The following is a 12,145-nucleotide window of genomic DNA, read 5'->3' on the forward strand; positions in this document are numbered from 1 at the left end:
CTTTACTATTTTTTTATTTTTAAAAGTATTTATGATATATTATGGGCTGGAAGCAAGTTCCATCAATCCATAATCTCTACGATAGCAGTAGTATAGCATAGCAACAATAGTTGTAGCTTATTACTATTGCTGTAATTCCCCTTGAAGTATATTTAATCTGTTATTGGTTTAATAAATGTGGGTGAGCTTTATTCATTGGATTCTCTACCGATCGAAACAGTAGAAGCTGGTAGTGGTAGGTAAGCTGTGTGCTGTCCCCTTCATGGCTTCTGATTACTTAATTTGACTACTGTTCAGTTGCTAATATGATGCTTACATCAAATACTTGGATTTTGAACAAATCCTTTTAATCCAGAGGAAAAATTAACTAGTTTTACACCTTTACCTGCTCCCTAGAAGATCGTTGGCTACATGACTAAGAAAAGAGGCACCATGGGTCCTCTGGTCCTTGAAGTTAAGTCCACAGATGATCTTTATGGAGGTGAAGGTGGGGCAATTCACTTTTACTCATAACTGTAAGCTATTTCCAGGGAAGCCTAATTCCCAAGAAATTATACTGAGTCACCATGCTACTCAGTAATCAGACTGATTCAGGTCATAAGAGTCTTTTGGGAGCGTCTCAGAGGCTTAACTCCTGGGAAACCAGAAGGCCATGACAGCTCTGGTGTTCCCTAACCATCCCAGACCTTCAGGAGAGCTCTTAGACCAGTGCTTTTTAAATATTAACATGCGTATGAGTCACCAGGCAATCTTGTTAAACTATATATTCTGCTTCAGTAGATCTCCGGGGTAGGGTCTGTGATCGGCCTTTCTAACAAGCTCCTAACTCCGTGCTGCTGGTCTGTGAGCCACACTTTGAGTAGAAAGATCTTAATCACTGATTCTCGGTCTTGTGTACATTAGAATCACTGGAGAGCTTTGAAATTACTCATGTGTGAGTCCCACCTCAGAGAATACCTGATTTAATTGGTACAGGGTGTGACCTGGGCAGCAGGATTTTTCAAAGCTCCCCAGGTGCTTCTCATATGTGGTCAAGTTCAGGAGCCTCTGCCTTAGACGTCATCATCCCAGCCCTGACGCTATCACCCCGCTTTTGCATAAAGCCTCATCATCTTTATGCCTCTTTTTCTCCGTCAGGCTGACCTTGAGAAAAACAAAACAAATCAAAACACCCTGTCCAACACTCTACCTGTACCGCAACAGCTGACCGTGGCCACAAATCTCAAGTGGGTCCCAGCACTCCTGGGCTAACTCTTCCAGCTGATTATTTCAAACCTTCTCTTCCCTCACCCCTTCAAAGCCCCCTCTCAATTCTGCACAAAACTCCTCCTCCATCACTTTAAGGAAAAAAAAAGCAAACTGGAAGAATCACTTTATCTTTGCACCATAACCGTATTCTCTGCCTGCTCTCTGCACCTCCATTCATGCCCTGGATCCAGGCCCTCTCACTTACCCAGTGAATCTCCTCCCAAAAAGACCTCTTGCATTCCTGAATCCCCAGTACCCCACTTTTTTGGATTATTCCCATCACTCGTTTACATATTGTAATAGTCCCATCACCAGAAAAGCCTCTTGAGCCGTTTCCCAGTCACTGCCCTCTTTCTCTGCTCTTCCCTCGCTTATCAGTCCTACAACTCTCTTCAAGTCTGAGAAATGACCTTCTTGCTAAATTCATGGTTTATCTTCCTAGGGTCTCTCTCACTTGTATTTGACCCAGTTAATCACTCCGTCTTTCTTAAAATCCTTGGTCCATTTCACGTCTCTCACCTGGACCACTGTGCTTCACACTCACCCATACACATTAGCCTCCCTGTCGCCTCTGCGTATGTTCCCTATCGCCATGTCTGTGCATGGCTAGTCCCCTCCCCTTTCTCAGGTCTCTTATCCTCCACTATCACCTCCTAAGAAAGGCTTTCCCTTCACTTTCTTTAAATAAGCCATCACCACCCATCCCCATAGCCTTCTGTGTCTGCTGACTGATTTTTTTCACCACCTAGAATACTACATATTTCCTTGTTTTTTGTCCATGTATTCATCAGAGGGCTCAACCAGTAATAATATAAACCCCATAAGAGCAGGGAGTTTACTTATTTAATTTTCTGCTCTCTGCCCAGAATTGGATCACGTCTGACACATAGTAGACACTCAATAAATACGTGAAAGTTCCTAAAACCCTTCTCCAATTCCCCCTGAGAACGCTTAAACCCACTGCCTGTCCATTACAGACAAACAACTCAATTGTAAAATTTCCCTTCTGATTCATGACTGAATATCATGGCATTTCTTGTCGCTGATTAAAAGAGTTTAGGTATTCTAACAAACGCACTAGCTATTTCCACCTTGGTTCGTGGAGCTAGTTTGTCTTTCTTTTCCTGTAATGAATTTGCACATCTTCTGCCTCTGTGTGCACATGTCTACAAATATGATTCAGGTCCCAAGGGGGTAACTGTTCCAAGAGCTTGAGTTCTTAAAAAAAAAGTCCCCCATTTCTTTAAAAATACATAATTGCTGCCTCTCCTGAAATATTTTTACAGTGTGTCCCTAGAGGAGGAATTCCAGCTGATGGCCCAGTGCAGGGCAGAGGCCCATAGACAGACTGTCTGGCTCCAATTTATGCTCTGCGCTTACATGGCTAATAGGCGTTAGTATTTTGATATAGAGAAGTGCTGTCCTTGATCCTGACTTGGTTATACACTGATCACATCCGGCTGAAAAGCACACAGTTAAGGGCCAAGAGCTACTCATTTTCTTCATCTCCCCTCGGTCTTTGTTTCTGTCTCTGTGTCTCTTGTCTGTCTCTCTCTCTACAACAGATGTCTTGGGAATAGTTTCAGTATTTTCATAGAACACTACAGAGAGTAAATTTAAATTGGCAGAGGTTCAGTTTGCCCCATATGAAACTCTGCTGTAGACACTTTGAACCGATTGGAACTGTTATGCATGTATAATATGTATCAGAGCTACCACAAAACCCTGTTACTCACTTTATTATCCCACTTTTCCCCTCTATCCAAGTTTTCACTGTCACTTCATTTCAGACCCTAAACTCAACACTCACTGCAGTTAAACTGAGGAAAGGCAGTAACCCTTGATTCATAAGGTGCCCATAATTCTACAAACATCTAATGAAAACGAGCAAACATCTCTGTATAAAAGTTGGCTTCGATCCAGAAGTATGTTTAATTCTCAAATGCCTGATAAAGCCGTGGGATTGCAGGCTGTGGCAGCTCCTGTCCAGTGGTCTGCAAGGGAGAGGGTGTCTAACAGGACAGCGACACCCACCAACTTCCTGCCCATCTTTCTTGGATTCTTACGTCTGGGGGTTCTTTAGCTGGAAAATGGGGTGCTGGAATCTGCTTACTTAGAATTAGCTATCCCAGTGACTTAGTAAACTGGAAAAAGAAAAAGAAAGTAAAACCAGATATTTGAAAGTAAGCCCTCACCTGATGTTCTCTTGGAAACAAGATCAGCACCTCTTACAAGCACGGTTTTCCTTGGCTTGTGGCATGGCTGTTCCTAGCCCTTCTGTGTCAAGCCTTCGGCATAGGTGACGAAACACCTCCCTTTCAACAGGCCTTAGCAAAATACAGCCAGTTCACACTCAGGCAAACCTCAAACTGAAACGTTCCCAGTTAACCAATGAAGTTTTGCCAAAATGCTTACTAAGACCTGGCTCTAGGAGCCTGTGCGATGTGGAATCACCAGAGCTTGAGAAACAAATAACTGCCCCTTCCTTTGCCATGGGGTTCCATTCCAGTGGGGTGCTCACAAACAGTTTTCATTACGCTATGCTTCTTTGTTAGAGAATTCTTGTTGATTTTTTAAAAATTATATTTGTTTGCATGCCTATCAGATGCACAAAATGCATTCTTCATGGATTTTTCCTATCACTGCTTAGGTAGCATAGAGAGTTACGTGCTACAGAAGCATGGCATCGATGAAAGTAACAATCAAAAATAAACAGTACGGGCTTCCCTGGTGGCACAGTGGTTGAGAGTTCACCTGCCGATGCAGGGGACACGGGTTCATGCCCGGGTCCGGGAAGATCCCACATGCCGCGGGGCGGCTGGGCCTGTGAGCCATGGCCGCTGAGCCTGTGCTCCGCAACGGGAGAGGCCACAACAGTGAGAGGCGCACGTACCGCAAAAAAGAAAGAAAGAAACAGTACGTTTTCTCCCATCCCCATAAATCTGATCTGTAAATGCAAAGAATGTGAGGCATGAACATAAGAAATTGAAGAATTTTATCTAAAACTTTAAAAAGAAAAATTGGCAAATCATGCGATAAGACTTTAACCAATCTAGTCTCGAGAAGGAAAACCTTTTATAGAAGACATTTCTGAACCCCCCATCTGAAATATATATCTTTAGGGCAGTAATCATCAGAAACATAACAGAGTCCTGTGGAGTTCAGTTTTATTGTCTTGCATCAGTGAACATTCCTCAAAAGCATAGAGCATCACTAATGGAATTATATGTTTTCATGCTATAATTACATTTGATTTTTCCTGATATTTCTGTAGTCTTTTTGTTCATGGTTCCATGACTAGATGGAATATTTACAGGTTTTCTGTATCCTCAGCCTATTCAAACACCCCCACCCCCATAACAAAAGAGAGAGGGAGTCTAGAAATAGGAATTTTTTACAGAAAGAAGACAAATGTATATTTTTTAATATTTTTACCTCCAGAGATTTTCTTTCAACAACAGCAACAAAAACATAAACAACAACAAAAAGAAATAAGAAAAAAGAATTTTATATTTGAAGGAAACAGAGCAAGAGATCCCTCTGAGTTTTGAAACTCCTTGAGACACAAAATGGGCACTTCATATTTTTGTTCTCGTTCTTTTTTTCTTTTTTTTCTTTTCTTTTTTTTTTTTTTTGCGGTACGCGGGCCTCTCACTGTTGTGGCCTCTCCCGTTGCGGAGCACAGGCTCCGGACGTGCAGGCTCAGCGGCCATGGCTCACGGGCCCAGCCGCTCCGCGGCACGTGGGATCCGCCCGGACCGGGGCACGAACCCGCGTCCCCTGCATCGGCAGGTGGACTCTCAACCACTGCGCCACCAGGGAAGCCCTGTTCTCGTTCTTGAATGAATACTTGTTGGATAAAATGGAATTTATTTGATCTTTGGGTACATTGCTCCAAATGATCCTGTCACTGGAAGAAGGATGAATCTAGCATAGAGTAATACTCACCGGAGGACGATATGTGAGCCATGGGTCTCTGTTTTTGAGAAGAGAGAATGTCTAGCTATGAAATCCACAGAAATCTCCAAGAAAGGGACGTAAACAGTTGGAAAATTCTGTTGACACCCAACATACTATGATTGTCCTCTCATCTTCTCCTGCATCAAGTCTTAGCTTTGCTCAACACCTCTGTGACCTTCTCCTCTCTCTCTCCTTCTCAGCACTCGATTCCTATTCTATAGGTTTTCATCACTACAGAATATGAGGCTGACATTCACTTCAAATATGGTTACACTCTAGGGTTTCCCCCGTCAAAGCATTATGGAAGTACAGAGGGAAAAAATTGATTGTTGCAGTATAGGTGTAGCATAAAGAGGGTCTTCTTGCTAAGTCGAGGAAGTTCCGGGGTGTATATGAATACTGCTTGACCTGACCTGGGTTGCATTTCTTATCATAAATTGAAGTAACGTTAGCATTACATTTCCCCAAGTTTAAATACATTTCTTGAAATGCCATTTATTAGAACATTGGAAACACAAGTTTGGTTCTCTCTCCTCAAATCCCTACAGTCTGGCTCCTGGCCCAGCCACTCAACCCAAATCACCCTCTAAGGTCTTCCAAAATAACTTCTCAGCCAAAACCAATAGTATCCTTCTAGATCTGTCAGCCTTATTTGAAACCATTTTCTTCTCCCTGCCAACACCCATTCTGGTCTCAAATTCTGAGGATTTGTCCCTTCCAGGTTTTCTCTTTTCTCATCTCCAGAGTCACATCCAGAGCTGCTCTCCTTTAGAGATCATTCCAACTCTGATCATTTTAAACCCAAGGTCTGTGCATGACTTATTTCCCTAGCCCTAAAATAAAGGGCTTACTTTTTAAAATAAAGTCTTACACCTCTCTATTCCAGGCTTTCGACTATAATTAACTGTGGTAAAGTACCAACTCTGGTCTTCATTCTCAACTCCTTGCTGCTGTGTAATCTCTTAGTTTCTATAAAGAAAAATTAAGTCACTTTGACTTTTTCCTAATCCCCTTACTTTCATTAGACTTCTAGATGTATATATTTTATTTTTATACATTTCTATATTATGTTTACTCAATGAATGTTCCTTTAGCCATATTCCACCCTTCCCTCTTCATCCCTAGTCAAATGCAAGTTAGATCAGACTCTACACATATTCAGATAAATATTGCCTGTTGATCAAAATACAATTAATAATGAAGTTAGAGCTGCTCTGCCAGCTCTTCCTATCCCACCTCCAGACAATATCGTCTGCTCACGTCCTACTAACATCCAGTAGACTTACTTTTCTCTCTTTTCTACTTCTTTGTTGTCATTCTTAAAAGGACGTCCTTTTCTCTTTTTAACAGATCTGCTCCATTCTTCAGTGTCCCATCCAAGTACCTTTCTCCAAAGGACTTTCCATGGAGTATATGTAAACTGGGTCCTGTGAACTAGCTTGCTTCCTTCCTCCTCCTCTCATGAATGTATAGCTTTATGTGAAAATGTATCTAAGTCATCCTTCTGTGCATATAAATTTCTGTAAATTCACAGATGTAGCAGTATATTTAATATGTTGTAGATAACCCTTTAGAAAGGCACCTTTTCTGATAACTGGGAAATCTTTTGCATCTTAGGTTAAAAACCCAAACAGTCTCCACCTCCTTACCCCCGACAGGCATATGCACTTAAGATAATATAAAAATAACTGTGGTTAATGAAAATTTACTTCATTATATGTGCATTTCCTTTTCAGGATCCCCCCATGGCTGTAACCCTTGGACTCCGAATGGAGGAGATGATTTTTAATCTTGCTGATACACATTTATTTTTTAATGATTTAGAGGTAAGAATTTACAGAGCTAAGAATAGTTGTATCAAACTATTAAAACTCTTATATGGTTTCTATATATGCAGATAACCTCAAAAAAACCAGAAAGATAGAAATTTAACTCAAGAGAACAGTAAAGTTCCTGTCAAGGGGAGACATCGTATATGCGAATATAAACAAAAGTGAAATTGTGTTAATGAATGATATATATTTACTGGTGCATATTTAAAACAAAAAGTGTCTCCAAAACGGAGGTCTGCTCTGATGTCTCATACCATACACCCCTGCCCACTACTCCTGGTCCTTTTGGTGTCTCAGCCACAATTCATTCCATCTTTGTAATCAGCATTAGCCTTTCCAGGTTACTGACCAGGATGCAATTTAGGTTAATCACTGCACAGTAGTTCGTCACAGATACTGTTCCTGGTTCTAGTGGGGATCGTTAATTTTTTAAAATTTTTTATTGGAGTATAGTTGATTTACAACGTTGTGTTAGTTTCAGGTGTACACCAAAGTGATCAGTTATACTTATACATATATCCACTCTTTTTTAGATTCTTTTCCCATATAGGTCATTACAGAGTATTGAGTAGAGTTCCCTGTGCTATACAGCAGGTTCTTGTTAGTTATCTATTTTATACACAGTAGTGTGTATATGTCAGTCCCAATCTCCCAATTCATCCCTCCCCGCCCTTATCCTATGGTAACCATAAGTTTGTTCTCTACATCCGTGAATCTACTTCTGTTTTGTAAATATAGATAATGCGAAACCTAATTCTAGACATTATCATTCCCTATTTCTTGCCCTTCTGGATAAAACCATGCAAGAGCTATTTACATAGCACTTCTGACTGATTTGATTGCACTTATTTTCTCTTTTTTTCTGAATTCATCTTTCCATTTCCAACCTCAAATGAAGAGAAAGTAAAAGCAAAAACAACAAACTAAAAGAACCCAAGAAAATATAGCCTCAGGATAGCTAAATAGGTACTGTAATAAGGTATATGATATGAGTGCTAATGATCTGAGTTATTAGGCATTCAGATGATAAAATTTGAAATAACTGAGTAACTTGGGCACTGGAAAGAAGTTCCTCTCTGTCAAGAACAACTATGCTGAAATAGATTTCTCTTTCTTTTTTTAAATGATCCATTCAAATTGATTTTTTATCCCATGATTTCACAATGAAGTTAAAGTGTTTACCTATAATCACATTACGAGTGAATATGGGGATTATTATTACCGAATCTGCACCTTGTGTTTGACATTTTATATTGGGCTTTCCATTAATGAATTAACAAACTTTTGGATAAATATGTTTATCACATTATTTTTGTAGAGAAGAAACTGTAGCGTTCACCCACATAAAAATCGTGTCTAAGGCTACCTGCTAAGTGATAGAACTGCAATTTGAAACTCTGGAGTTTGTCTGGCTCCAAAACACATACCCTGTCCCCATACCATGCTGAAATTAACAGACGTGTGCAAGGAAAGTAAGCCAAGTTAGTGCTTTGAATAAGTTTTTTTTTTAATTGACAAGGTCTTAAACCCAGTTTTAGTTACATCTGAGGCATGAGTAAAAGATGTGTTGTTCAGTATACCCCATAAACGTATGTGTTGGAAATCTGTGTAATAGCATTTTCTTTCTTGTTCTCTCTGCAGTGAGTCACTGTTTTTACTGGATAATAAAATTTAAATTCTGTTTAAAGAGGCTTTATTTTTTTCTTTAAAAGACACTATGAAAGATTAGCATTCTTGGACAAGTCTTCCAGTTTTAGATAATAAGTAATAATCACCTCTCTAAAACCTGATTTAAATTCATCTTGCTACTTATTACTGTATGCTGTATAGACATAAATATGATTTTATATATACACAATAATAGGAAACACACTTTAATCTTTTGGGAACTTGAATTTTTTATACATATATGGTGATAACTTTTTAGGATGATTTTTCTGTTGGGTAAAATGGATGAGTCTCATTCTAAAAAGAATTCTAAGATTATTACTCCTCTCAAGCCTGTAAAACACACAAAAAAGAAGTTTGATATGGTTTTATCCAAGTTTTACAGTTTTATTTCATTTCATTTATTATTAGAAATAAGTGAAATAAATGACTCTTTAGGTTTTTAGTGGCACATTAGAAGCCAGATGGAATAAATTTACCATCCAACTTCTGACAGGACAACACTAAAGTGAGAACATATGATGAATTTGAATATACCTTTATATTGATGATGATGAATTTGAATATACCTTTAGCAAGTTTGACGTGAATATTGGCATATCAGAAACATGTGGTCAGCTATGGTGCTTTAAGAATTTTTATTTTGGATTTGATACTATATAAAATATATCTTTAAAATACCTAACAGGATCTCAGGTAGAAATAGTAACTGAGAAAATATTGGTATTGACTTTCTCATCTATGATTATAGCTTTTTAGTTGTACTTTAGAATGTGATAAAAATTCCATTTTACTCAAACACTAAAACTTAGTATCCAACAATAATGTACTAAATCAATGAAATGATTTAGTCTCTGCATATAAATTGATTGAGTTCTCAGATGTGCACACACCCACGTGCACACACATCCAGGTGCCCAAGGAAACTCAGAGGTTTATATTAACTTAGGTTAGATAAACAAACACTAAAACTAATAAAATCTAAACAATAGCTTTCAAGATCATTCAGTACAGTTACATACATATCCACTATCCTTCTGTATCTGATTTTGAAACTTTACTTTCTCCCAGTTTTTTATTTCCGTAAACCTCTTATAAGCAAAGATTGTCATGAGCTTCATAACGGGTATTAAGCTATGTCTGCTTCTACTGACAAAGAGAATTCCTCAAGAGAATAACTTCATCATTAGCCTATTATGTGATTTCCCCTTGCGTATTTAATCTCTCAGGGTTCCTTTTCTTAACCTAAAAATCTAATTTGAGACTCAAATCCTTCAATAGATACTGCAACATAGGTAGTAGCAGCTGCTCTCACATAATTCCTTAAAAGATACAAATTTAAATCCTCTTAATAGATACTTTACTACATCCTGTCCAACTGCAGAGAAGGCAAATGCTCACACCACTGTCCCTGAGAAGTGAATACTCTCTGTTTAAATAAAATGTTATTTCAGTTAAAATAACTTCCAGAAGAGAAGACACCAGGGAGTTTGGGCTCACAAAAGTGAGAGAAGACTGCTATGGATTATAACTGATACAGATCAGTGGCAACTTTGCGGTCACCTTATAAGACAAAATTAAAGAATCTAAGATTAGCGCCAGAATTATTCCAAAGGTTTGAGTTCTTTCACTGACGTTTGTTAAAGCCAAAGCATGACACTGTTTTCACTATTTTGTGTTTTGTCAAAATGTTTCTTATAAAGTTCCTCTGAGTGAACACTAATTGAAGAACAATTATTTAGATTTTTCTAAAAATGTAAGTGATTGAAGTTCAGGTTTCTTTCACTGGACTGTAATCCTCAGGCAATGGTCCAGAGTCAACAAGCATAGTTAACTAGGCATAAATTTAAAGAGAAGCTCCATTTGGAAAAACCTCAAACATAACTTCAGATATGGAACTCATGGTCCAGTAAGTTTGATATACTGATGTCCTCAGGAGTAAAAAACAAATTTGGGGGCAAAATGTACAAATTAATCATATGAGTTAATACTTGAAATGTCAGAGGAATTTCTATAAAAATTAGATGGGAGGATATTAAATATAGAAATTTCTTCTCATTACCAGTGTAATTCATAAGATCCCCTTTTTTTAATATCATTAGTTTATTATAAAATTATGGAAATTGTTTACATGATAGAAGATTTCAGAACCTCAGTGGAATCAGCAGCTTCGCATGATTCTATTTCAATGGTGGTTTAATTTGGTCTTCATACTTACCAAGAACGTCACCAACTCAAGAAATAATCCTTGTCATCGAGAACTTCTTTGCTGCCTCAGTATTCTGGAAGAACTTTTATTTTCAACTTTCATACTAACTAGTTAAATCTCTTCACCCTTTCCTTTATTTATTTATTTTTTTCACGCTTTCCTTTAGAGCCCAATCCAAGAGCTACTACAGTTGCTTGCAATACTTTTCCCTGAGAATTTTCTGGAAGCATAATGCCTTCTTTGGTTAAAGTCTGGGCTGTGCTCCTTTCAACAAACACTCAGTCAAAATGGGGATGAACCTCTCCAAATGCCTCTCCTGTAGCCTCAGCCCGTACTCTGTTCCCTTGCCTTCTCCTCCACTCTTTTTTTTTTTTTTTTTTTTTTTTTGCGGTACGCGGGCCTCTCACTGTTGTGGCCTCTCCCGTTGCGGAGCACAGGCTCCAGACGCGCAGGCCCAGCGGCCATGGCTCACGGGCCCAGCCGCTCCGCGGCATGTGGGATCTTCCTGGACCGGGGCACGAACCCGCGTCCCCCGCATCTGCAGACGGACTCTCAACCACTGCGCCACCAGGGAAGCCCTCCTCCACTCTTAATATAAATATCTTCTTACAGCCCTTACCAACTAGAATATTATTATCTTTATCACCTAACTTTATGTTAGAAAATTTAAATGATTGTGGTAATTCTGTCATGAACTACGTTTGTCTAGACTTCTGTCATTCATTCAAACAAAGAAGTGTTGAGTGATTACTTGGTGCCAGAGAGTGCCTTAAGTGTGGGTATAGCATATCGGGGTGACCCAAACACCCCCCTCAGGGAGCTTCCAGCCAGATTAACGTTTTGAGGCCCTTCCTTACTTATGAATATATTTATTCAAACATTACTAAACCTGTAATTTATGTACATAATATGAACCTTTAAAGTTAGTTTACCTGGGGGGCTTCCCTGGTGGCGCAGTGGTTGGGAGTCCGCCTGCCGATGCAGGGGACGCGGGTTCGTGCCCCGGTCCGGGGGGATCCCACATGCCGCGGAGCGGCTGGGCCTGTGGGTCATGGCCGCTGAGCCTGTGCGTCCGGAGCCTGTGCCCCGCGGCGGGAGAGGCCGCAGCAGTGAGAGGCCCGCGTACCGAAAAAAAAAAAAAAAGAGAGAAAAAAAGTTAGTTTACCTGGATTTTCAAGTTATGTACTAAAATTGTATTGATTGAGCTACTCACTAAGTTTTATATTTT

General features: G+C 39.4%; 1 protein-coding gene and 1 pseudogene across 36 annotated transcripts in view; one reads left to right on the plus strand and one right to left on the minus strand.

Moving 5' to 3' along the window:
• Positions 1 to 12,145, plus strand: part of EYA4 (EYA transcriptional coactivator and phosphatase 4) — a 297,153-nt gene that overhangs the window by 267,476 nt on the left and 17,532 nt on the right. For all 36 annotated transcript variants that reach the window (XM_067010839.1, XM_067010811.1, XM_067010830.1 and 33 more), the window contains one exon: positions 6,945 to 7,034. In XM_067010839.1, the coding sequence (XP_066866940.1) occupies positions 6,945 to 7,034 (90 nt within the window). The remainder of the gene's footprint in view (positions 1 to 6,944; positions 7,035 to 12,145) is intronic.
• Positions 10,889 to 11,705, minus strand: LOC136792443 (10 kDa heat shock protein, mitochondrial pseudogene; annotated as a pseudogene).

The sequence above is a fragment of the Kogia breviceps genome, chromosome 13 (assembly GCF_026419965.1).
Source record: "Kogia breviceps isolate mKogBre1 chromosome 13, mKogBre1 haplotype 1, whole genome shotgun sequence".
Lineage (NCBI taxonomy): Eukaryota > Metazoa > Chordata > Mammalia > Artiodactyla > Physeteridae > Kogia > Kogia breviceps.